At 41.7% G+C, this 27545-nt stretch overlaps 1 protein-coding gene across 2 annotated transcripts; it reads left to right on the plus strand.

The window, feature by feature from the left end:
* Positions 1-1739: 1739 nt before the first annotated feature.
* On the plus strand, positions 1740-27170 carry LOC117811966 (protein FAM53B-like). Of its 2 annotated transcripts, none has more exons than XM_034682476.1 (5): positions 1740-1903; positions 13459-13629; positions 15476-15530; positions 17709-18556; positions 25994-27170. In XM_034682476.1, exons 2-5 carry the CDS (start codon positions 13549-13551, stop codon positions 26345-26347), a joined length of 1338 nt encoding a protein of 445 aa, XP_034538367.1. In that variant the 5' UTR covers positions 1740-1903; positions 13459-13548; the 3' UTR covers positions 26348-27170. The 2 variants fall into 2 exon arrangements, with proteins under 2 accessions (XP_034538367.1, XP_034538366.1); XM_034682475.1 differs by having other exon boundaries at positions 1746-1903; positions 13348-13629.
* The last annotated feature ends 375 nt before the right edge of the window (positions 27171-27545 follow it).

A 27545-nucleotide genomic window follows, 5' to 3' on the forward strand; every position in this document is an offset into this window, starting at 1 on the left:
ATAACACTAACCTATAAGAGTTTAGACTTGATGCCATAGCCCACTGGCTGCCCTACCAGCATGAATGCCATGCTTTCATTTAACCTCTCAAGTGTGATACTGCAAATATTTATGTTTTTTCACTCCATCTCCTTGGAAACTCGTTTGAAGGTCTCGTAATAGGATTTTCTTGGACTGATTGAATTACTCCAACCTACAAGTAGCAGTGAAGTTTCCAGAGCAGGAGTGCCAAAGTGGAAGTGGGTAAGGTTCCTCTTCCAAACTATTTCAGACAATGTCACACTCGCCTTTGAACAACAAATACCATGACAACAGCATATCATGACTTATGAAGGCCTTAAAGTTCATTTGTATGTATTTTTAACTTTTTTGATACAAGCCTGGGCTAGTTCATGCTATATAGTCAGTGGTGGACAAAGTACACAGCTTCATTACTTAAGTCAAAGTATAGATACTCCAGGTAAAATATTACTCCAATACAAGTGAAAGTTGCTCTGTCAGATTATTACTTGAGTTAAAGTACTGAAGTACCTGCTTTTAAAAATACTAGTAAGTATTAAAAGTACTTCTTAATAAATCTCAAAACTTTGTATTTTCACAAAGCATGAGTGCAGTCAAGACTAGATAGGAGTACATTATGTTACATTATGTTTATTTAGAAACAATTACTTGAAATCTCTAAAAACTATACCATGGAATAAAAACAGAAACTAATTTACTACAAGCACAGACAACTTAGTTTGAAATGTTCATCTGGAATTAAACAACTGTAATGTTGCTCAACACGCTTTCTCAGGTTGGACTGTGAATTTTTGTTTGTTTGGGCAGAGTGGGAAACAGGGAGAACATTTCAAATGATACGTATCATTCTTCATTTTACAAACCTCTAACATGGGCTAAAGATATAGCCATGGGTGCTCAGGTGGAGAATTAAAGCCATCATTACCACCTTTAAATGAACTGCCTGATCTGAGTGAAATTTGCTCTGTGTTTGCTCCACGTTCAACCGTGGAGACGCACAAGAGGTATGACTAAATCACTGAGACAAACAGAACTACACAAACACATTTTACTGTCTTAGGGATCAGATTTCAGAAAAGAGAAGGAAATTCATGAGCTGACTTCAAAGCAAAAGTAGTGAGTAACTAGAGCAATGATGGAAATGTAGTGGAGTCAAAAGTACAATAATTGTCTTCTGAATGTAGTGGAGTAAAAGTAATAAGTTCCCCAAAAAAGTGTACTTCAGTACAGTACTCAAGTAAATTTACTTTGTTACTGTCCACCACTGGCTCATGCCATATAATAGACTATCAATAGAACAGGTACAACAAACAGGCGAAGTAGAAACTTTCTCTTGGTAAATAATACGTCTAAATGTAGCTTTTATATAAATATTGAGATGCCAACACCTATTTCCTTGATTAACCTCAATGAAAGCACAGTAAAACAAAGTGGCAGAAGAGAATCGTAAATGCCTGAGGGAGGACCGCAGAGGAACATACCAACTATCAAGGGGTGTGCAGTGTCTCCCTATAACACAACTTTGAGCTGTGCGTGAGTACGAATGAAGAAATTGTCTCTTTGTAAAATAAAAACTTGATGCCAAGACTTTACTTGTGTGTTAATCTCCCACCCTCGTTGGCACGCATATTTACCAGGCTGTCTATTTTCCCCTGGTATCCCCCCATCGTCTTGGTTTCGTCCAAACGCGGATATTGTTACAATCACTGCTGAAGGCTGAAAGCAGCAGCGAGCCCTCAGCTGCTCGCAGTCCTGCTCAGTCCTGCGCTGGCAACGCTAAACTGGCGGCTGCAACTGCGAAAAACTTTTATTCTTTTGAGTTTTCCTGCCTTCCCCTTTGTTGAAGATGACCTAACATCGAAAGAGAGCCTCTGCTGGCCAGGTAGTTGGGCAATTTGTCTTAATACAGAGTTGTTATAACTGTGTTTTAGCGTCACGTTTCTCCTTTGGCTGTCGTGAAGTTTACTTTGTCTGCTGCTCGTGCTGCTGGTGTTTCCTCTGTGACTGAGACATTAAGATGACAACATAATCAGATTATTTGTCTTTTTAGTTGAATAACTTGTATATTTGCATAATTTCGAATTGATCTAAACTACCTTTTTTAATTTTTATTATATGGCCAATAAAAGTGCAGCTTATTAGATAATTGAGGGTGTCAATTTAGACTCCAGCTTTGTACTAACATACATTTTGCACTAAATCAGTTGTTGCAGTGAAATCTGTGCAGTGTTTGCTCACCCAGCCTGACTGGCCTGTTGCTGGCATTAAAAGGTTACTGCTAAATAGCTTGCTTTAAAGGGGGTGCACACATGAACAAAGCTCTTTGAGGCAGAAAATCCCCTCCATATATCAACCGTGGTAATAAATGAAGCTCAGGCAGTCTGATATAGTACCTGTAACTGACAGACGGCAGTGTGGTTACTGTGAAGCTCATATTGACACACATCTGCTCACCACAGCTTGTGAGATGAGATTGAGAGAATTGGTTACTTTGAGTCATGAGGCCTTGCTGCATATCTCCCCCACATTTTGGTCTAGATAGTGGTGGGTGAGCTTTTTTGAGCCTCTTGCATCAGAAGTAGTTACTTTTATGATGTAGAAGATAAAACTCTTTGCCACTTTATTCTTCCTTAATTCTGTTAAAAGGCTGCGTTTGTGCAGTTCAATCACAATGTAGGTTACACTTCATCCTGCTTTTGTTATATTTGTCATATTGTCTAAATTTATGTTATTACGAAACTGAAACTGAGCTCAGTACAGATGATAAGAACTGATATAATAAAGTTTCCTATCTTAACAACTCAGAACTTTTAACTGTCAAGGGAATAAAGGAGTAAAGTTGATTGTCATGTTTATAATATCCTTTTAAGTGTGAATGCATTGGTGCTTTGTGTCCTAATCACAGGACAGGGTTCACAGTCATTCTGTAGCTACTTTATTGCCCTCTTGTCTTAAAATGAAAGACAATTAACCCGCTGAATATGGAGCACAGAGGCAGCACCAAACTACTTATTTGTTGGTGTTATTTCCTTTCCTGTGTGTGTTAGGAAGTAACTGTTTGTGCTTATGTTTTGCCCTCTCTAATATTGCACGACAGTTGGTTTATCTTTGTGGACACCATAAACATGTTACCATGAGGAACCAGTTTGGTACCAGGGCACCGTAATTGAGAATACCTGGAAATGTTTTATGCTGCCACCATAGTGGCGGTCGTCCTTGACTCGGCTAGTTTAAACAGGAAATGTTTTCCCAAGAGGAATCCTGCTCAGAAAAGTGCTCTCGCAAATTGAAGGTGAACGTAGCTGGAGATCTGGGTAGAGATTTAATTATATGTCAGCTCTATTGTCTAATTACAAAGGATGTTGATAAGTGTGTCTCTAAAACTACAGGTTAGCCTCAGAGAAAGTATGTTCTTTGTATTTCTGATCTGCCTTTCTAGTTTTGAGGCGATTACAATGATTACACCTTGCTTTGATTTCCACAATAAACCGCTGCAGGAATGTAAGCGAGGACAAGCCTTTTTTTATATCTCTGAAAATATGAATCAGAAAATGTGTCGTTTGCCACAACTGTTGGTTTTAATCTTTAAGGGGTGCTCTAAAAGGTTCTGTATTCTGGTGCAAATGGCTATGAACAAATAAATGTTTTTTTCATCCAACAGTTTTTAAGACTGCCTTATCAAGAGTTAGAGCAATACAGTCTTCAGATGGAAAAAAGGATTTAAACAGAAAAATTAATCTGCAGTTTTTAAATATCATGTTAAGGAAAATGTTGGTCTCCGTAGAGGTTTGCCCAGCCCATAATCTGACAAAAGAGGAAGAATTAAGTTGCACATTCTCATCACAGTTCCTAGTAGTCACTTTTTGCTTTAATTATCATTACTTGTGAAGCAAAAACTTGATGCCCTACAATTGTACTCGACAATAACTTTGGCATTGTGAGTCTGTAGACTTGTCCTGCACGCACTACAGACATAATTTATGGACGCAATTAAGGCTGGGGTTTTAAAGGGGATCACTCTGCACTCCAGTGTGTGCTCAAGACGCACACATTTGCAGCGTCTTTGTGTTGCAGGCAAAAGGCCCTATTAGAGCCCCATTCTGTCAGAGGGCAGCTGTGTGCCTGTGTGCTGAGCAAGCCACTGGTCCTTTCTCTCTCTGTGTGTGTACAACTCACTCTCAGTGCACACACAGACACACACTCAGCCACTTTCTAGCCTCTGTCAGTTCCTTTTCTTTTTGGTTATTTCTCTCACTTTTTAGCCTGTTTTTGCTCTTATTTGTTCTCTTTCACTAATATGCTGTGCTGTGTTCTCTGGCCCTGAGGCATTATGCAAAGCTACCAGAAAGGGATTGTTAGCCATGCCTGTCTGTGCCTCCATGCTACTCTCTATTCATTTCAGAAGCTTCTCTTTCTTCTCCCTGACCTGCAGTCATAACTGCAACTGCTTTAGACCCACAGAAACCCATTCCACCTCGCTTCAGGAAGTTAAAACAAAGTTCTTTGATAGTTTTAGTCAATTTGTGTGAATGCTTTTATTTCTCTTGTGTATATTCTTTCCTCATTAACATGATAGATTTGTAAGTCTGGCGTCTCGACGCCCACAGAGCCAAAGACCTGCAGCTGAAAAGAAAAGAAAAGAGGCATTCTCACATACACCAGAGAAGCACTCCCCCAACCCCCCAAGACAGCCACCAGACTCTACTTAGAGATGAAAAGCATTCTGGGATGCAGTAGGAATGCTCCCATCAACACGACCCACAGGGTTATTTCTGCATTGTGGTAGTAAAGAATCACAAGTTTAGTTCTACAGAGAAGTTTTGTTTCTTGTTTTGGTGCTCAAAAGAGTGACTTTACATCCTGAAGTAAGAGATTGTGTGCATATCCTGTGCCTGATGGTATTAAAGTGCTGCACGCATATGTGTGTGTGTGTGTGTGTGTGTGTGTGTGTGTGTGTGTGTGTGTGTACATGTGCACATGTGCACATGTGCACAAACCTATAGTCTAGATGAGCTAATGTTTTGTCTGCTGTTGCCTCATGTCATCACAACACCGCTTTCATGAGTGACAGTGGTTGGCATTGTTCTGTTTATTTTCCTCATCTGCTGTGGATCGGCTTCTCCTCAGCATGTCAGCCATCACATATCTCCTGTGTGATTCACTCAGCGTGGAGAAAGCTTTTCTGTAGATCTCGCCTGCGCAAACAATCTCCTATTTGCATCCTTTAAAAAAGAGAAATGAAATCTTTTGTTGATGTTTGGGACAGACTGTTGGGTTTTATGTATTTTTAGAAGCTGGTTTCCACAGCTGTTACAAACCCTATTCCCTCCGCCCCCCTTCAATTTCTACAGTTATCTCCAATAGCTTATCCTCATTCAAGCCTGACACTTAATGTGTTACATCCTCCAAAAGCAGCATGTTGTGCAAGCCCAGGCTTGAGAACAGAGCCAGTGTGTCCTGACAATCCGTCTTGCACAAAGGAGGCCAATTATCAAGGCGACATGTGTCATAACTCCCGGCTGTTGGCCTCCACTCTATGTTCTAAATGGTTGTCAGTAGTTGAGTTGGAGTTTGTCAGCATGTCTTACATACACCTGCAGGTGATTCCAGTCAACAGCACAAGACTGAACTGCTGCAAGCAGCTTACTGGTAACTGAGATGCAGATTGGAGCAGAAGGAGATCCAACAGAAGTAGTCTAATTTAGCAAATTTAAGGATGGAGGGGCGCTGGTGGCCTAGCGGTCTAAGCGCCCCACGTACAGAGGCTATAGTCCTCGTCGCAGGGGTCGCTGGTTTGATTCCCGGCCGGTCTACCATTTCCTGCATGTCTTCCCCCGCTCTCTACTCCCCACATTTCCTGTCTCTCTTTGGCTATCGTATAAAATATAGGCAAAAAGGACAAAAATATAACTTAAAAATAATTTTTTTTTTTTTTGAAGGATGGATACAAAAATGGTTCTGCTATGGAACCACATCACTGCACTGAAGGGGTCTCTCATTTCAACATACAATGATATGAGATGCTGGGATTGGATAAAATCACATATTAAGCCCACTTGTGTTTCTAATAGAAGAAATAATTCATACTGCAAAAAGTTATATAAACTTAAGAAGCTGCATTAATGTTTACATTTCAAAAGGTTGAAGAACCTGGAAAATGTATTCAGCTCTTTTCTCAGCTGTCTAAACAGGACAGCACTTTAAACTTATTTTTATTCTTCATGCTTCTGGTCCCGATACAGAGGGCTCCTCTGGTACAATGGCGATCAAAACACTATACCATCCGATGAAAAATGCAGACTGCTAACATTTTTCTCCAGCTTTGGCTCACACTAATCTGTCTGCAAGCATTGCACCATTGGTTGTTATCTCTGCAAGATAACTTTCCTAAAACCAGTTAATTTCTGGGTTTAAGTAAATAATTGCTTCCGATTGGTGCATTGACTTGCATACGTTCCAATACGCACTGCCTCCTTTTAGGCAGTATCATAGGCCAGTATTGATGGCGATACTGAAATTGGTATCAGAACAACTGCAAAGTATTCTAGTGATGTTTCCCCAAAAGTTACACCTTGAGTTAGTTTTAAAATCTTGAATATATGAATCCTGTCCAACCCACTAACAACACATTATGCTGAGCAGCCAGAGGGTCCATATGGTGACCTGAGCCCCCTCATGAATGAATGAATGAATGAATGAATGGACCCATGGAATGCTGCTCATAGTTTTCTCTCTCCCACCCATACACACTCTCATCTTACTTTACCCATAACATGACTATTGCATTATGTAACCATAGTAATGTCACCTTTATTAGCTGATTGGTCGTGACACTCTGTATAACATCATTTGCTTACACAGTATAGGAGTGGTCCCCTTATAGAGCACAGCAATTGCAGAGGATTGCTAGCAGCACTGGAGGCTCCCATGTAATGTATCTCTGATGGATTGAGGCTCTGGTTAGTGTGCATACAACAGAACAGGCACTCTCGAATAATGGAAGAAACCACAGACGGAAAGCCAAGGATTGATGGGGGGTGTAGTGTAATTAGTGGGGTACCTGATGTATGGAGAGCCGAGGCATGCGAGGGTCACTCCAGGGGGCAAGAGGCCCCATACCTTCCTCTGCTCAAAGTGAAACACCTGATCCTATGCCTGTCAAGCTTCTTAAGACTTCAGTTAACTAAGTCCTGCTCTGGGACAGGGGGGTCGACCCTTAATAAATTTGAGTCTACCTATAGGTAGAGAAGCTGTGTGGTGTTTGCAGGTTGCATGTCACCGTGCTGCAGCTTAATACACCAGCCTTGTTCAATAGTCCAGGTTCCAACAAACACAGGCACTGATAAAGAAATGATGAGCAGTCCGGTTATTGCTCTTTACCGGCTGGGTGATGTCCGCCTTTTTAACATCACCAGTTGTCACTGTTATCATCTGTTTGTGTTTGGTTGCTATGGCTACCTATTAAATTCCCAGGAACATTGTACAACGTAGGAACTGTTTTATGAAGTAAACCAGTGGGAAACTCATCCTCAGAAATAGCTGTTTAAAGAGATACTACTGAATTGATCTTACTCAAATAAAACCTTTTCAGCTCTGGTGGAATGACTCAATAGTTGTCCCTTACATGTTATTCTTACATGCTCTGTGGGTGTGAATTAAACTACAACTACATCAGGTTGACCTCATGTGAAGCTTTGACTTAAAATCCAGCCTAGTGTGGATGAGCCATTTTTATTTACTTTATGATGCAGTTCACTTTTTATTACCGTCATGTTAAATCAAGAGGCATGTGTTTGTTGCAGCAGTGCAACAGGTGGATTTCTCTGTTGTGTAGTCAGGGACCATAGATGCAACTGATGCTGGGATCTTTTTATAGTTGACCCCTTTTTATTATCTGATAAACACATAGTGAAACACAACCTCTAATTCTGCTGCCTTCTTCAGCCCCTGCATGTAAATAAAGCGATTGCTAATTCCAAGTTGATCCTGAGTGGCTTCAAGCAAGCCGCTTCAAGCTAGCTGTAATAACCCTCAATCTTTTTTTTTACCCCTCACCAGTCAGTTGTAATCAATATATTTACAGGTTTCCACATACATATCTTTATAGGGACACGGTAGGATAAATGAGCAAAGATGACGCCTAGGGGTTGCACAAATATCAATATCACATTTTATTGACATCCTAAATTGTGCGATATAATTATCATATCGCTGGTGCCAAATGTTGATATTTGAATTTCATAAAAAAAAAATACAGTGCTCCTCACAGATTTCCTAATCAAATCTGTCTACTTCATCACCACTTTATGGCTCCTCACTGTGGTGTTAACGACATTAATCTGATACTTTAACTTTCAGGAGCTTTTTGTTTTGTGTCTTCAGTTAATTAGATATCATGATGTATCATGATATGACTGTCTTGCAATTGATGAATTACTGTAGAATGGCAGTGTATTACTGTGATATTATCATGGATTATGTATTGGATATCGTAGGTTACCCCACCATTTCCACCCTCATCCAATCGCTCTCACAGGAACCACAGAAGAAGAAATTCAGTAGTATGGGCTCTGTACTACAACACTATATTCAGCAGTTAGGAGGGCCTCAAAGTCATATAGAAACTATTACAAGGTAGAAGGTGACAGTAATAAGAAACAGCACATATAGGACCCTGTTGCAATAGCTTATTGTGTTTGCTTTTTTTGAAATGAGTACTTATTGCAGTCTCAGCTCAGTGTCACAATACTTTGTGGATATAACTTTGTGTTGTCTCTCTTCATGTATTTTGAAATGAGGCACTGCGTTCCACACCCAATTCAGCAACAGCAGCAGCATGTGACCACAAGGGAAGCACAACCCGTGTACTGCAAAGGGAAGTGTGCTTATGTGTGCATCTTCATGCCAACTAAGCAGTAAGATAACGTTTGTAATAGTGGACTTACAGGTTGGTGCTTTTGTATAGATAATTCTGAAGAAATTCTTTAGGGCGTACAATTCCTGCTTCTGTTTACATTTCAGAGCTGAAGGTGAAGGGTGACCACTTCTTTAGAAAATTAATAATAAAGTATGATCCTTTTGAATTGCTCACTCAGTCGAGGTTAAAGTGCTGTCTGTATTCAGAGGTTGATGGTTGCTGTTGTTAGAGATACCTTCAGGAAATCTGCAGAAAGAGGCCAGACTCTGACTTCTAACAACACATAAAGTTTGACTGAAGGAGCTCCTCATTGTTAATGCACTTCTGAAGATCTAGTGGTGGGATTCGGCCAATGTTGCTGTGCCAGTGGGTACTAGGGTGATGGCCAGAGCATTCAGTGGTATGTCTTGACCTCCCCAGGACCATTTTTACGACCCCAGACGCTTTATATGAGAGAGGGGTGGATGTGTGTTCACCCTGAATTAACAGTCCTCCACCAACTTTCACAACAGATTGGCTCTCACTTTTTCGTCGCCCCAAACTACAAAAAAAGCCTGAGTGAGCAAAACCCTTTCTCTTCACGGTTTTATTTTTATCTGCCACGGCTGTACTGACGAGGTAAAACAGACGTCAACACCCAGCTAGTGCACCACAAAACATATAGAAGCGACACCACTAACAAGTGGAAGTGCACATTTTTTTTATCTACATTTCCCCCTTTTCCAATAAGAATCTTTCTTCACTTGAGTCACCCTTACAGTGCTTGGTTTGTTTTGTCCTAATCATTTTGTTCATTTTGAAAAGAGTTGGTTTCCTTCAGCTGCAGCCACCGATCAAAGTCCTGACACCAGACGCACTCCGCACAAGTATGCAGTAACCAGAGCCAATTGGTGATGGACACCAAACACCCCGTCACAGAACTTTAGGGGGCCCCAAATAGGCTTCTATTCATCTGCCTGTACAAATCACAGCCCGGGCAAAGAGCCATATTATCTTAGCTGCCCTTTCTAGCGCCCTCCTGAGTCACTGGCTATTGTGAGCCAAGAGCTGCTGTCTGCAACCAAGAATACATAAATCTGACTAGAATAATCATTGGGTTTTAGTCCACTGTGGAGATCAAATTTAGTGAAATGAACCCAAAATGTTTTATTGGTCCAAAAGTTTGTGATTTCCATTTAATGAAGATGCTTTCTTTGGGTTTGATTATGCACAACAACAAGAACTGGAATTCACTTACATTCGTGAAGACAGATGTAGCTCTTTCTTTCTTGTAAGGTTCAATGGACATTTGCTTGGACTCATGTTTTGCAAGTAGGAAGTATGAATGGAAGACGACCATCTGTTTTCTGATCACATCTTGCACGCCTGCTAGCATGGTTGCTTTCCTGAAAATGTCAAATTACTCAGAATAAAACATGGAAAGAAGAACTAGATCATCCAGTTGTAGGTTCATGTTTGGTTTTAGGGTTGTTCCAATATTGAAACCAGTATTGTATTGGTACGATAAAACACTTGTAGCAATGCCATTGTTTATATCAACACCTGATACTGTAAAATGTGGTATCAGGTGTAAGTAAGTATGAATGTCATTGGACTGACAAGATACCATAGTTATGAGCCCCTCTAAAATTGTGACCATCACAAGTGACAACACCGTGGTGTGAGCAGAGACTTCAATGTTAGCCAGAGCTAGCAATTGATAAGGCTTTAAGACACCAGAGTTGTTAAGATCTTAGTGAGGGGAGGCAAAATGAGCATGAGATTTCACTATTTAGCACACTACATGAGAATAAACCAATCAAACTTGTGCAGTAAATGGATCTATATCTTGGTGTTCTTTAATAGTGACAGCAAGTCAAACGATAACAGATTTTTAAAATAGCCACATTAGCCAAGAATCACTTAAAACAGTAAAGATCTGATTTGATAAGTGCAGGCTGCACACAAGTGCTCTCCAGTCCTCTCTCCATGAAGCTCTGGTTTCCCCATCAGGAGGAGCCGCTTCATTAAGTAAGCATGGCTCCGGGTCTGAATTCACACTAGGCCTGCCCTCTCCCATGACCCCACTTGCCAGTCACTTCACTCATACATGAGTGCAGGTTAGCATAAACAGCATGCATGTCCAGGCACAAATATGTACATACTTTTTTTTCTCACCATTCCAGGTGCTGTTTCAGCCCTGTATGTAACACTTCATACACCGTGGTAACAACCTTTTACACATCACTGTCATGCTCATCAACTCCCACTCTGTCTGACATTACACGCACGCATGCACGCACACACACGCACACACGCACGCACGCACACACGCACACGCACACACACACACACACACCCTGCTACATCACCGCTTCCATTACTCAGTGTCAGTCCTAATCTGTCAAGTAATCAGCAAAACTGATCAAGAAGAACATTCTCTTCTCCTCTGACTCCCACCACAAGCACCAGCCCCTCTCGCCTCCGGAGGCCCGGTTGTGCTCCACTGACTCTCCGGGATAAATGGAGATAATGGGAGTCATATGCTAGCAGTTGGTTTGGGGCAGGCCTACATGAAACATTTATAGTCCTCATGTAGTCATGAGGCTGGAGGAGAGGGAAAAAGATGGAGATGACAAAGTGAAGTAACAACATATGACAAGACTAGCTTATATTCAATTGCTTTATCAAATCCAACCTGCTCATCTTTTCTTAGATGTGTTTTTTTTGCTTCTCTGTCCCACAAAACTCGTTGAATACCAAATCAGCACTTGCAAGTTCTCTCTGAGGCATGTTATATAAGTGCAACAACCCTTACTTAACATGAAACCACATGTTACACGAGCTGGATAACATAGTAGGCCTGGAAGATCCATTAGCCTTGTGTGTGCGCTCCACAGAAAGCAGAGGGCTGTTATAAGCTAGCAGTTGATTGGAGGATCTGAACCATGCTCGTACTCTCTAATTGGACGCTGTCGTGTGTTTGGTGGTTGGCTAATGAAGGAGAGAAGCCCAAGTCAAGGTCACTGCAGCTCTAACTCCTACTTTTTTCCCATACTGTGGTTAAAGAGAACTTAGCTGAAGCTGCCAGCATTTACCTTCATCTTTCCCATGCAGAGAGAAAAGCTGAGCAGAGCAGACATGACAAGGCATGTTGGTCAAAAAAAGAAGCATATGGTCCATCTGCCATACATATAACTTCCCTCAAGTGTTTAAGGTTGGGAGTTTGTGTTTAATGCAGCAGCTACTGGCAGTGCTTTATGGGGCCTGCGGGTTTCTAAGCCACATCTGTAGTCACAAGATGTGAGTGATGTATTTTCCTGGAGCTAAACTTTGCTTTCTATTACAACATGTTTACATTCCCATATGGTCTGTGGATTATGCCAAATGTTCCATTATTCAAAGGGATAAGGAAACAATTTAGCAGATGGCAGCTTGTTGTGTTTACGGAGACAGTAGCTTTATAGGCTTGAAGCTATGTGGAGAGCCAAGCAGTGAAGTTACTACAAGTGTCAGGGTGGTGAATGGAAAAACACAAGTCAGCACTCCTTTTTCTCAACTATATCAGCTGTGAAATTATGCATCCTCAGCTGTGAACTATTGCTTTAGGCCAGGTTTCCACAAGTGGATTCAACCATGGGCTGACTTTGAAAATGCAGGCGTAGCCTTTATATTTTTATTGGAAGTATTAAAATTGGCAACAGAGTTAAAACAGCTTTGTGAGCAGCCATTTGACTAAAGTTATTGTTATTTTTATGGTCTTGAATGCATTCGGAGAGTATACATGCAAGTGATATTCAGTGGTCATGTGATATTTAGAATTTCAACAAGTATGCACTTACTGTGGTTACAGTTTTAACCCCTAAGTATCTGCTGTAACTATCTTTTGTAGTACTGGTACAAGACTTGAAGCAAAAAACTGTCTTTCTCCCCTTCTTCCAATGTACAAAGAGACTTGTATGCAACACATCTATGCCTCAGTCAATATAACCAACCCACTGAACTTTTAAATTAATTCACTTAAGCATTAGCAAAGGCTGACAAACCAATCCCTTGTCAACCTAGTTAGCAGGGCGAGCTAGCTTGCTGGGCTTTGTTATCAGCAGGTTCAGAGATCAGCCATTCCATCAGTTTATTGGAGCTAAATGCTAATGTTAGCATGCAGAATCGTTTGAATCACAATTAAAACCAGAAAGTAAAACAAAGTGTAAATGTAAGCCAGAGGAATAAATACATTCCAATATGAGCTGTGTTAAGCACCATCTCATTCATCCTCTTGTCCACCAGCCACAAAAACACTAAAGTGCAATTTATGTTTCCTCTGATAATTGTTTTGTGGACCTGTGTGGCAAAGTTGCATGTTCTACTATGATTGTCAAAAATGAGTATTAAATGATTAATTATATTTCTGTGTCTCATGTCTTTCACAGGGATTGGCTAATGTTTGAAGACACCCTCCTACCTCACAAATCATTATCTTAAGCACTTGAGGGCTGCTCTGCAGATGGAAGGTCACTAAACCGGTCTTCTGTTTTGCTCAGATGCACTATCTGCCCTACACCCTCATCTAAAATGGCTGCCCATGGCCTTCTTCAGCATCTGAAAAGACTGGAGCCCAGCTGTGTGTTATCATGGTGATCATTTTCTTGAAAACACTGGAAAAGAAGAAGGGTGTCAATGATGTAAGGCCCACGAACACAGAGAGACAGCTGGTGAGAGAAATGAAACTTTTTGAATGTCAAAGAAAACTTGTTGTTTACTCTCTGCAAAGTGTTTCACATGTGGAACAGTAGTCACCAAAATTAATTATTAATTCAATACATACATGCAGGACCACATGGCATAGCTGCCATTTTAGCAATATATGCTTATCTTCAAAATGCAAGTTAGTTGCCTGTTTTTAATGGCAAAAAAAAATGTATTTTATCTTTAGTTGTCTTAAGTGCTCATTATTGTTAAAGTGTAATGAAGACCTCTAGCCAAATGAGAAGAGCCATGTTTTTACTGGGTTGCAAGGCACACGTAGCCTAGCTAAACAGAAAGACCTTAAGAAGTAAAGCCAAGTTTAGCCTAACAGCATGTTGGTTGGTTGCGTGTTTTCTAAAAACTTCCAACCCATTTTTATCAAGCTTTATGATATGTATTTATGAAAAATTGAATAAGAACAAACATATTTTGTTTTACTAAGATTTAGCTCACACAAAGTTTTTGCTAGCTGACAAACTTGGTGTAGTACACTTGTCCAGTGGTGAAGCTAGGTTTGACGGTGTAGTAAAAACTTTGAGGTAATATCTAAATAGACAGATTTATAGCTGTATTTTAGGGTTTTAAAGCAAAGTTTGGCCAAAAGAATCCTTCAAATTGACTCGCATTGAGACCTCTCAATAGATGCAGGAACCAGTAGCTGGTCATTTACGCATGGAGGCTTCTGTTAGTTAATCTTGTTATTGTCCTGAGGTTTTATTGTGCTAATTGTTGCATTGAATCGCCTTCTGGCACACAACACCCTTCATTTTGGTTATGCCTTGTATCTCAGAAAACATTTTTTGTTGTGGTAATAACCTCAAGGTGAGTCAGAGCAATGTATCATGGCATTGTGCTTTTGTCTTTTGTGCACACAGCCACCACCCTGTTCAGATGTGAGCACTGAGAGAGAATACGTCTCTTATTAGAACATAGGTGTGTGTGTGTGTGTGTGTGTGTGTGTGGACAGAACAGTTTTATAATCCCTTAATTACATTTGTTCTTTAAGATAAAACTAAAGTGTAGAACCAGAGTATTGTGACCTTTTAATATGACTCTCTTTTGACTGTCTACAGATAGCAGGGTGGCAGATTCTGTCTTTAACCTTTTGCAAATTATAGCTGAGCTTAGTACTGAATATTGTGTAGCAAGAATACAAACTGTTTCAAAAAGTTAGATTTTAGCTAGTTTAGGATGAACTACGCAGAATAAGTATTATTAAAATCAAGTTAACATCCAGCAGACACTAGCTCTTATTCAGGGTTGTGTCCACCAAATAAATGTATACACAATAGCCTGATATTCTGTCTCTTTTAGCTCCAGCTAGCTTCTTACCATGTCATGAGGGAAATGTACGACTCATCAGTTCATAATTGCTTCACTATATTAACAAGCTAGTTGTTAATTTTGTCAATGTGCTATTAAGTCCTGTGCTTATGGAAGTTTTATCCAAACTTCCTGTCAAAGAAATATTGCTAATTATATAAATTGAAGTGCAGCAATATTAAAAAAGTTGTTAAACAAAACATTCAGTTTAAGGACGCTAAGGCTCCAAAACACTGTGGGGAACTAAAATCAAGTCCATACATCAATACTAGCAAGTTATGTAATTTAGTGTTAATATATTTAAATTGCACCCAATTATATGTTTTAGTTTACTTTATATAACTGGTAAGTGTGGCCTGGACCTACTGGTGTTCTAAACATGCAGAGATCAACTGATATCCATTGTCTTGCAAGATTGTGGTTCGAGAGAAAAACACGTTGGGCCTCTGTTTCTCACAATGTGCTTTGTTTTTTGCTTCTCCTCCACAGCGTGACCTCCACACCATGAGTAGAGGGACCACCCTCTTCTCCTGTGGAACTGTGGGTGAGTTGCTACCTTGTCTTGCTGATGTCGGTCTGTTTTTCTGTCTCTCTTTGTTTCCTCTTTTCACTTCTCTCTTTCTCATAAATTAACTCCTGATCTGGACAGTGGGTTAGTTGGGATATTTTTGCCATGACATATTTTGCATGAGGCAGGATAGTTTGCCTCTTTAAACACGTGATTAGTTGAACCATAAAGGTCAGTGACCTCAATTTTAACCGTCTCATTGTTTATCTCCTCTGTCTCACTTCTCCCTTTCTCCATCTGTCACTCGTCCCCCTCTCATGATCAGGGTGCACCTGCCTCCACACAACGTTGCACACTGCTCTCATGGGAGTGAGCTGTAATTGAATATGCTGTTGCCTATGTCAACAATTTCCCTTCAGCTCTGTTAGTGTTGCAGTAATTATCCCAGGTGTTAAAAGACATGCTACAGTTAACACAAGACCCCACTATCTTTCACTATCTGCTCTTTCTTTATACGGAGAGACGTCACAGGGAGGAGCGTGGCTCACTGTTTCCACTCTTAATGTTGACTTTAACATTGTCTAGCATGTCTTGTTAGTTTAACCAGCACTTTGTCTCTTGCTTTCAAAGGGTGGCCTTTTGAAGTTCATCCCTTTCTCCCTTTGTCAAGTTGTTTTCCTAACATTCCTGTCAGGTCGTCACTGTAGCCCCCGTGCATTGTTTGTCCGCCCCAAACAATGATTTCCGTCCAGCAGTCTATGCGAGAGCATGCCAAAATTAGAGACAAGCATCCACAAGGGACAGGACTTGGATCAGCAAGTGGCACTTTCTGCCAAACAGCGTCAATAGATTTACAATTTGACCTCTTAGTTTAACAGCTTCAGTCACTTTACTGGAGGTGTATTATCTCCCACAGTTGTGGGATTGACTGTTTTGTGCAGGTGGTGAGACAGTCAAACTGTCTTCTCAAGCATATCCTGGCACCCACTTCACTTACCAAATGTCTCACTGGCTTACTCTTATCTCAGTACTGTATGTAGCTCATGTTTTCGGTATTAGTATAGATGCAGGTTGAGGTTTTATGGACAAGACCTGGAACAGTAAAATGTTATTTGTGATTGAGGATACAACCAAAAACAGTTAGAGTTTTCATACCTAGCTTATCAAATATCACCATAATACATAGTTTTCTTGTGTCTTACTATCAATGAAACATACAGAGTATCAGACTAAGCATTAATCATTTTCGTGAGGAGCAACCAGCTTTTCAGACTGACAAAACTATGGAGTTCAATGATGCATTACAGATTCAATTTAAATTTAAAGATGAGACTAAACCTTTAAAAAAAGTTTAAACTTTGCAGCTGCATTTATTTCCTTTAGGCTGTCTTCAATCTTCAGACCAAAGATTGCTGACATTGCACAATTATGCACCAAAGCTCAAGATTTTCCAATGTCTGTGCTTAATGGTGTACACTGCCCTGGGGTTCATTAAGCATTATAACATTAACCAGACAATAATCTTCTTTCTTTCTTTCTTTGAAACAGCTTGTTTTTTTACATGACATTTTACATTTATTATTGTGAACCTTGGATTAGCACAAAATAGAATTGTCTCAAAGCTGAAAACATGAATGCTTTTCCAGGCTCATTTAAGTTAACTTTTTGAGAGACACGTAATTGTCACGGGACAACACAACTAAAAATATGATGCCCTTGTAGAATACTTTGCAATGCTGTTATTTTCTATCATGACAGAAGCAAGAGCAGGAAGATGTTGTAGCTGACTTCGTGCGGAAAGGAACAAAATACCCCTCAAATAAACCCAAAACATTAATTTTGGAACCTTAATCGTATGACTTACATCCCTACTTTTCATATTTTTATTACAATTCCCTGGTACTGCGCTTTCTCTTCTCTCTTTCTTCAGCAAGGATTTCAATGCAGGACCTTAATAGGTAATGCAGTATTTTAAAATTGTTGCATACCTACTTTCACTTCACTAAAATGCCCTCCACCCCTTGCCTCTGGTTTATTTCCATTTACTTTTACCGTTTTCCTCAATGTGGTTAAATATTTTATGTTCATTTCAAACATAATTATCCCCCAGTTGGCTGGAATCTATCATGCTGTTATGAAAACATGCAACGTTTTCTAGTTAAAACTTGTTCCACAGGTCAATGAGAGTGATTTTGTGTAATTTGACTGTTGCAGAGGCAGATCGGTGGCTGGACCGGGGGCAAAGCTGTGGCATCCAGCAGAGAGCTCCCTGCCAGTCTGGTGCCAGTCTGGAGAGCCTGTGGGATGTGATGCCTGAGCCAGGGAGCTGGCACTGGGCCAGGGAGCCAGGCACAGCAATCACCAGTCTGATAAGAGATCTCAGCCTCGGAGACGGCAGCATGAGCAGCCCTCACCCCCTCGCCACGTCCACCACTGGGCACTACACCACTACGGCCACCTGCCAAGCTCCAACAGCACCTCCAAGTAAACGTCAGTGTCGCTCCCTTTCCCTCTCTGATGAGTTCAGTGGGTTTCGCTCATCTTGGAGGCCCCAAGGCTCACGAGTGTGGACGGCAGTGGAGAAACGAAGGTGCCACAGTGGAGGAAGTCTCAGAGCAGGAGGGGGTTTCTCCAGCAGCAACTTTCCCACCATGCAGCGTAGCTCCAGCTTCAGTTTGCCCTCACGGTCCAGCATCCCCTTGGACGGTGCTTTGGACCTGCCGTTCTTCCACCAGCGGCTGCCTCCCCACCCAAATTTCACCGCCTCTCCAGTCGCCCCTACCTCGCTTTCCTCGCGTCATCATCACCACTTCCTCTCCCTCTCCCATGAGCAGATCAGCTTGCCAGAGCTCCAAGGTGAAGACGCATCAGAGGCCAGCTCTCCAGACTCCACACCAGAATTGGGGAGGCGGACGAGCCAGAGAGCCGGGGTCAGGGGCTGTCTATCTCGGAGCAGGTCCCAGCCCTGCGTGCTGAACGACAAAAAGATTGGTATGAAGCGCAGGAGACCAGAAGACGCCCAGGAGCAGCGGCCCTCCCTGGACTTGGCGAAGATGACTCAGGTTAGTTGGGAATGCTGAGCTAATGTTTACATGCACAGACAAGCACTCACACACATCGCATGCCCTGTCATCTGTTTTTTAATTTGACTCATTTCACATAATTTAGTGACGGAGGTGTTCCCTGATTGAACACTAAACTTCAGCAGCTTTAAATCTAATCCTGCTTTAATGCTGCAAAGTGCCCTCTAATGCATTTAATTAAATTTTAGATTTAAACCAATGCCTTCTTGTCCCAAGGCCAAAGGGAGAGTCAAGAGATCCTAAAACACAACTCTTTCAGGGTTTGATCAGGGACAGGATTAAATCACGCTCAATTGAGTTTTCTGGGTCGTGGGTTCGAGGTTTCAGGTCCAAATTATGTCAGGCCTCCTTTGCTTCTCTTCAGCTCAGGGAGTGGTGCTTTACTAAAGAAGCATTCCTCATGTTCAGCCACGCTCTAGCAAGGCGGCTCCAGTTTATCATTTCATTCACTCTGTTGGGTAAACAGCCCATCCTAGAGATTGACCCCCTCACCGTCCACTTGCTTCCTCTCTACAAACTCCTACCCTCTTCATTTCCATGTTTCATTTCCTACACGGCTCCACCTCTTTATTTTACCCTCTATTGACAGGAAGTTGGGACAACCAAAGGTGATTACCAGCAAGGATATTGGATGCACAGAAATCTGATTTGCATTCCCCATGACAAGAGTTTTATTTTTTTGGGGGGAAGACCAAGCAAAGGAGGGGAACAGATCAGAGAGTATAAAAGACCCCAAAACTAAAATAGATTTGGGGAAGTATTTTAATGCCTTGCAATGTTTTGATGCCTGGCAGTGCTCTGATTTTCTATCATGGATTTTGCACATCATATCCTGTGCCATTATTCAATGGAAGGCTCCTGAACTTCTGCAGAGAAGCCATAGGTCCAAGAAAAGCCAAACTGTACTCAGGATAGCATGGAGGAAAATCTTTCTTCACCATACCTCCTGTCACAGTCATAATGTCATCTTCCTGTTCCCTTATTAGAAAGTATCATCAGTGTATTCCTCCACCCTCCCTTCCTTTTCCCAAAGATCTGTGTTCCCAGCCAGTCGCCCTCAGGACCCAGCCAGGGTTGGATAAACAAGGCTTTGGTAATGGAGCCTAGCGAGTGTGTTTCCTCTAGTCATGCCAGCAGCAAAAGAAGGGAAAAATCAAGCAGGATGATCGCACAGATACACAAACACGCACATGGAGTCAGTTTTACGTTCCCTCTGGTTGCAGCCATGTTCGAATGCAGGACCACGCCTCTGCAAATGATTCTCAGGCTGAGCCTTTAGCTCTCACCTCGGTTCTTAATCATCTTTTTTGAATTGCTGAATAGACTTGCATGTTTGAATGTGCTTAGCAGTGTTGAAAGAAGGCAGGTCTTGCAGGTTAGATCGGTCATTACAGATCAACTGTCTTCTCTTTTTTTTTTTTTGCATCCCCAGAGTGCAAGAAGCGAGCAGTAAAAAAGCTAATTACAGTAACATTAAGAAGACATAACTTCTCTTTCTGTAGTTCAAAGGCTGCAATTAGTGTGTCCAGGAACCTAAACAATCCCAGTTGTTCTGTGTCAAGCTAAATTGACAGAGTGGTTTGTCTCAGTGTGAGCCAAGGGAAAGCTAGAAGCTGGCAAACTGTCTGGAAAAGGAAGTGATAATGTGGAAACACTGGGCTGGTTACAACCTGCATCTGTTCTCGTGAAGACAGAACATAGGAATTACAGTCAGGGTTGGGACCAGAAGAGATTTTCACGCCTCTGCTGGGAGGTTTGGTCTTTGCGTGATGTGTACCTGCGGTTTTAAATGTCAGAATCACACCAATGCTCTGCTTCTTACTCCAGCTGCTCATGGGCAAACTTTATATGTGAACTTGACACTTCCATGACACTTTCCATGGCTATGCTCACATTTTCACCCACTCGACCCCAAGAAGTGGGTGGATCTAAATCACAGCAATCTTAACCTGAACAACGTGTGCTTACGGTGTAAATAAGAGTTTATACTTTTTCTCACACCTACACACTAATCATTGCACATGCTTTGTTTACAGGTATGTGGATGAGTAATGCCGTCCCAAAATAATAAAAGACAAACGTAGCCTGCGGGTACTTCTGACATTCATCTGCACCCATTATTTCGCCTTCGTAGGGACTCCACTTGATCAATCAAAAAGCAGATGCTTGCTGCAAAGTCTGCTGGAAGTTAAAGCCTGCGAGGGTCAACATCTTAACAAGTCTCCGGAGTGTGTTGTCAGTGGAACACAGTGTGTAATTCGGCCTCTAGATTCCTCGACCACGTCAATGATGGTGGGTGTGAATTCTGGGGATGCATGTCGTGCTAATCAGCTCTAGCTAGACCACTGCAGGGATTCAGATGTGACCACCCCCTAAATTCCTAAAATATCCTCCCTGTGTCGGCCATGTATATCAGTTCACTCCACTGTTCACAGACTAATTTTTATCCCTTGCTGCCCTTTCACCTGGGCCCATTCATTGAGTAGCGGATGTAGCAAGCTGTCAGATGGGGAATGTTATCTCTTTATTGTAGGTCTTGCTGAATGGTCGTTGAAGCAGCTCACACTTTTTAGGAAACGGACAGTCTTGTTGGATATTTTTTTGTGTGTTTGTGTAGTCTGTATTCAATAGGGTTAGGATTAGGAACACAGGGTTAGGCTTAGGGTTAGGGAACACAGTAGGTACAGTATGAGAATTTGCTTGACACATGCAGGAACATCCTTCTTTTATCACTTACAGATGTAGTCGGGTGAAATATCCTCGTTTTTAACCTTGGTTGGCTATCTAGAGCTCAGCCATGGTAGAGATGATGAAAGGGGGTGTGTGAAGCAAATTCTTGACCCTGTGTTTGCAAGTGCATGTGCATCCAGAAGAGAAATAGCATGGTGAAGAAAGGGGGGTATTATTTCTGCAGGGAATCTGGCAGACAAACCCCTCACTCCTCTCTATTAATACCTTCTCCACTGCTCTGAGTTTGAGTGCCTTGCTTCATCCCCTCCTCACTCCAACTCTCTCCATTCCTGGGATGGCAGGCATGGTGATCATAGCTGAGCATTAGGTCTTGTGGGCTTATGGGAACACCCAGGTGGGCGTCTTGAGGTGTGGTGCTTGCCGTGTATAAGGACATGTCGTGACTTGTTCTGCAGGTACTCTGTAAGGCACCACTAAATGTCAGCGTGCATTTACACTCATGACTTTTTCTCGTTCAAACTTTGCTCCAGCTTGACATATTTATGCATTTCATCACTCTCTCTCTCACTTTATCTCTCTCTCTCTGTCTCTGTCTCTCTCCCTCTGTCTGTCTGTATGTGTGTGGTACAGTGGATACCAGACAAACACAGACCAAAGCGAAGGTGCACAGACAGCAACGCAGACAATAACTGTGGAGGTGTTCAAGTATGTCGTGTAGCTGTCAGGAATGAGTTAAGTTCTCTTGTCTTCGCTTGCTCCTCTCTGCCCTCTCTTTTGTTTCACAGTTGTTTACTGTTGGAGTTCTGTTTGCCTCTCTTCCCCAGAGCAGTGTTGAGCTCAGTGTTGTTTGCTGACCTCATTTCAGCCCTGTGTGAAGCAAAACAATTATACTCATATTATGAGTGCATACACAGTGTGCAGAGTAAAGTACCTGTGTGGTATTTACGGTGTGTGTATAAGCACTTATTTTTGTGTTTCTAGTCAAGTTCACAGCAGGACGTTTGACACAGTTATTAGCAGGGTGTTGTTTGTTGTTTGCTGTAATTATCAGGGGGATATTTATCTAACCTCTCAGCTTGTACCTCTCTCACAGCAGCTGTGTTTCAGTGCAAATATTCATGTTCTCCTCTTTAAAGTGTTAGTTTTGGTTATGCTTATGATGGTTTGGAATAATAATAATAATAATAATAATAATAATAATAATAATAATAATAATAATAATACATTTTATTTAAAGGCGCCTTTCTCTGCACTTAAGGACACCGCACACACACACACACACATATATATATATATATATATATATATATATATATATATATATATATACAAACATGAATTTACATTAAAGGAAACAAAATCAAAGTCAAAATGAAAACAATATAAACTAACAAAGTGGTAAGAAAAAATAGAAACAATAACAAAATTACAGTGCAATTGGAGTCAGACGGAGTTGAGGTGGTAGTGAGTTCCAGAGACGGGGAGCAGAGCGGCTGAATGCTTGGCTCCCCATACTGGTGAGACGGGCGGAGGGGACAGACAGGTGGATGGAGGAAGAGGATCTGAGGGAGTGGGAACATGGAGGAGGTCGGACAGATATGGGGGGGGCGAGGTTGTGGATGGTCTTGAATGTCAACAGGACGACTTTGAATTGAATGCGGAACTGAACAGGGAGCCAGTGGAGCTGTTGGAGGACAGGAGTGATGTGGTGGATGGAGGGGGTTCGGGTAATGATACGGGCAGCTGAATTCTGGACCAGTTGGAGTTTATGGAGGGATTTGTGAGGGAGGCCGAAGAGGAGAGAGTTGCAGTAGTCCAAAAGGGAAGTGACAAGGCTGTGGACAAGGATGGCGGCAGTGTGGGGGGTGAGGGAGGGACGGAGACGATTGATGTTACGAAGGTGAAAATAGGCAGTCCGGGTGATGTTATTGAAGTGTGATTGAAAGGATAATGTGCTGTCAAGGATGACACCCAGACTCTTAACCTGGGTATAATATAGATGAAAATAGCACAATGACTTCAGTGAGCAATTAAGGAAGATTCAAACAGTGAGCTGGTACATAGTAATCCAGTGGATCTCACTCTTGGAATAAATGTATAATTCTTGAGACTTTCACCATATGATACTTCATTTAACTATTTCTTACTGTTTGTTTTTATTGAAATGATCTTAGTTGATCATATCCACCAGGCAGTCATTTCCTTATGGGAAGCCCAAATGCTGTTATAATGTTATAATGTTATACTACTGTGATCCAAAGTGCAGGTTGTTCAAGCATTGAAGATCTTGGCTCTACGTAGCTAATCTCTCTATCGACACACACTGTACGGGGTGATTTTTTTCCTAACGCGATGGTTCAGAAGATATTAAGATTACGGACATGACTGACTTGACTCCCAGTCGGGAACACATAGCTGTTGGCTAAGAGGCTCAAACTCCACCCCTTCACGTCACACTCTGCCTGGTTGAGTTCTGCATTTCCAATATGGCTGCCGCCGTCGATTTGCTTCAAAACAGCGCTCAGGAACAGATGGGTGACGTTACGGATACTACGTCCATATTTTATACAGTCTATGATCAGAATCTGAAAACATGATGAAAGCTAAAACAATATATTTTAATCACTCATCAACTATAGTCAGAAAACAGCTAATGTTAGCATTTAGTCACTTAAAGCTCCTGTGAGGAGTATTTAGCTGGTTTTAAAAAGGACTGAAATGAAAACTGTTGCCTCAATATGAGCTACTCTAGTAATTGAGACTATACTTGACAATATATGTTATTTTTTAATGCTGTAAAATGATTTTAAAGTCAGATTCTCTCCATTATAACAGTACAACACTAACAGCATTTTCGCCTCCCACACAAAACATGACATCAAAGAAAAATGGCCGCCTCATGATTAAGGTTAATATCAGTGCTTTTTTGTTTTCAGCACCTCCACTCAGCGTCCAACCTCGACTATCTGACATCCAGGACATAAAAAAGATAAAAGCACATCATTTGTGGCGTGTGTGCTGCCCCCTGTGGTCTAGAACATGTACTATAAAAGTGTATTAGCTAAAAGCTTAAAAAGCACTCAGCTGAATTTAGACCTTCAGAGTGAAAGCTACAGTAATTTTAATGACTTAGTCATTTTGAACGAGAGAATTCCAAGTTTCATCCTGGGAGTGCTCAATATATTTCAGACTAAAGGTCAGGCCATCTCTGCTTCTCTTGCTCTAATTTTGATCAACCTTTAAAATGTTTAATGAGTCCCTCAACTTTTTCTATTTGTGTATGGATTTCTGGAGTACTTTCAAGACTACTAGCTTGGGTAACTGTCTTAATCTTATAAAAATAAGCACTGTTTCCTCTTTTATGGCCCTCAGTTAAGTTGGACACTTCAAAATGAGGTCAGAGTAGCTATGGATGCATGTGTGTGTTGGTTCTTGTTCGTTAAGACTAGGAGTGAACAGGGCTTGTATGTCTTCCATCTGGGTGGGGGTTTGCTCCGGCTAAAGACAAAAAACAACACAGGCAGGGCTGGGTACACAGCCGAAATCTTACCCTGCTCCCCCCAAACCCCTACTACCACACCCACCCAAATCCCAGCCAGCCTCGGCAGATTTTATAGAAAGCATATTGAGTAAAAGCTGCCTCTCCCCCCTCCTTCCTCTCTTCCTTTCCTCTCCTCCTCCTCCACTGTGATAATTAGTAGCGGGTTAATACTGGGGGTTGAGTGAAGAGAGCAAGGGCTCAAAAATCCCCTTTTTCACACCAGTGGGGTAACTACAGCAAAGGCCTCCCGTTCCTCACACTATCACCCCAAGCGTTTGCAGATGAAGTATCCTGTGTCTGAGCAGCTTACATGTGAAGTTAATCCGGGGAAACTCAGACAGTAAAATCCTGCGTTTTCTTGGTTTTCTTTTGGACCGTGTTAAATCAGAGCAGGGCAGAAAAGGAGCCTACCAAAGTACGACTTAAGAAAGAGAGATTCCCAGCTCATTGTAACAGGAAAAGCAATGTCCAAACACACAGGGAAACATTAGGAGATGTCCGTCATGTAAGCTGAGGCTCTATAGAGAAAACCTCATCTCTATTCACCTCCATGCCTCCAACATCTGCTGCTGAGGCTCTCCAGAGATCATTAACCCCTTCACTGCGCTGCAAGGCTGCCTCTCTTTGTTGCAGGGAGGAATTCAGGTTGAAAAGAGAATATGAAAGCAAACTGGGGGACAACTTTATAGTGAATTAAATCTCTTCGGGGTCAAGTAGTGGGAGCAAAAAAAGAGCACAGATTCTCTGACGTTCCCCAGAGTGCAGACGCACAAAACAACTGTGAATAACAAAAGCTTTAGCAACAAAAGTCCTCCGTTTCCTAAGTTTGGCTTTCCAGTCATGCGGTGTGTTTTTCACAGTGATAAAAAGGCCCAGAGCACAGTTTTTGCAACAAGATATCTTTTAGTGGTTTACAAGTCTTCTCAGTGTTTTTCAACCCAGAAGGTTTAGAATTAGTGTGTTTTCTTCTACAGCTTGTGTTTGTACTCGTGTTTACACGCTCACATGCCGTCGATGAAAGGGAAAGCCAGCTTTTGCCTGCCTAGACTGTAACCCGATCTCAGACTGACATTCTGGAAAAACCCAGAGCTTGACTCTCCTCTGACAATCCCTTCTGCTTTTACAGCCTCATCAGAATGGAGCACAAACCAACATCTCTTTTTCTTTTTGTCTCCTCTTTGCAGAAGCTTCAGACCTTTCAGAGCTTGAGCTGTCCTGGATTCTCAGTTGGAGACAGCTGCCGCTCCGACCTTCCCCCTCTCACCTCTGAGACCTTCACTCATCTAGACTCGGACTTCGCTGCTGTTTCCGAGCTGGGACTGGAGTCACGGCAGGAAGTGGCCATCGATGACGAGGAAGAGGATTCGTCCTTCGAGGAGCTGGATAGCGACTCGGCTTGTAGCGTGGACTCCCGGCCCGGGTCTCCTGTGGGCGTTGTGGGCGGTAAACGTCCCCTCTGGAAGGGGGATTGCAGCACACAGAGGGACATTTTCCAGCTTGGAGGAGAGCTGGATCTTGACCAGATTGAGAGAAACTGAACTTTTTGTAGGAGTTTTTGGAAGAAGACGATGTCTGGACTATTATAGAAAGTTATTGGACTTCAAGGATGTATTAAGAAATTATTATTTGGAGAGAGTTGGAGGATGTTTTGTTTGATTGGAAAAAGAAAGATAAAGAAAGTGATGGAGATGAAGAAGGATGAAGTATGTTGTAAAGTGCTGGCTTCTTAATGACACATTTGCCTTGAACATTCTCACTGTTGAATCAAAAAGCAGTGACCTTAGTTTTTTTTTTATAATGGGTATTCAGCTTAACTCAGGAGTAGGAAAGTGAGGGTAAGTCTTAAAAACAGCCCCCGCACTATCTTTTCAACCTGATGATCTTTCCAAAGTCAGCTAACTTTAGATTTGTAGTACTGTAGCTTTAGCTGGGCTCTCCTGTATTTAGCTTGAGTTGTAGTTTTTAAGACAAAGTGGGGGCGTCAGTCATAGAGGGGGAGCTGTCCTCTCTCTTAATCTGTTTGTGCACACATGAAAACCAGATTTTTGTTCCTTTGCTGAATGTAGGCTCAATAAGCTTTATGAGGAGTTCAGAAAACGACGGTGCCTTCCGAAAAATGCTTGCTCACTCTTCAAGAAACTAGCCTCAATGGAAGCCACTTTTTCTGATCTGTTTTTGTAGTTTCTAAAAATGCAAATTGTATATTTGAATTCAACACTGAATCTCAAGTTTTCAGTCCTAATATCAATGTATATTTTTCTAAGTAACTGTTTTTTATGAGCTGTTTGTGAAGGAGCAAAGAATGCAAGGCCTTTCTTCTAACAGAATGGACATGAAATAAATGTACAACCTGCACTCATACATGTGCGTCAATCTCAGCTTATTGATGAATGGATGCTGTGCATTTGATACAAGATTGTTTTGGAAAACAATTCAACTCTGACACATTGATAATCTGAAATAAGCTGCAAAGTTTCCAGAGATGCTTTAGAAGTTGAACCCACTCCCCCACACTCAGTCCCTGCATCACATTTCAGAACTATTTTATCGCAGCTCCCTCCTTTGTTTATGGAACTATTTTCTTTTCACAGTTGCTCCATAAAGTTATTTTCAGCTCTTGATGAACACACACAGCGAGGTAAACATCTGTGTAATGCCCTCTTGTTGCCCACCGGCCCCAAACAGAAAGGCAGGAAGTCTAGACATGGAATATCCCTGGCCTGTAACCCAGCGGTG

This window comes from Notolabrus celidotus, chromosome 4 (genome assembly GCF_009762535.1).
Source record: "Notolabrus celidotus isolate fNotCel1 chromosome 4, fNotCel1.pri, whole genome shotgun sequence".
Lineage (NCBI taxonomy): Eukaryota > Metazoa > Chordata > Actinopteri > Labriformes > Labridae > Notolabrus > Notolabrus celidotus.

Coding starts and splice junctions, on each gene's coding strand:
- LOC117811966 (XM_034682476.1), top strand. CDS start 13,549: ATGGTGATCATTTTCTTGAAAACACTGGAAAAGAAGAAGGGTGTCAAT. Junction 13,630..15,475: donor CGAACACAGAGAGACAGCTG/GTGAGAGAAATG, acceptor TCTCCTCCACAG/CGTGACCTCCACACCATGAG. Junction 18,557..25,993: donor ACTTGGCGAAGATGACTCAG/GTTAGTTGGGAA, acceptor TCCTCTTTGCAG/AAGCTTCAGACCTTTCAGAG.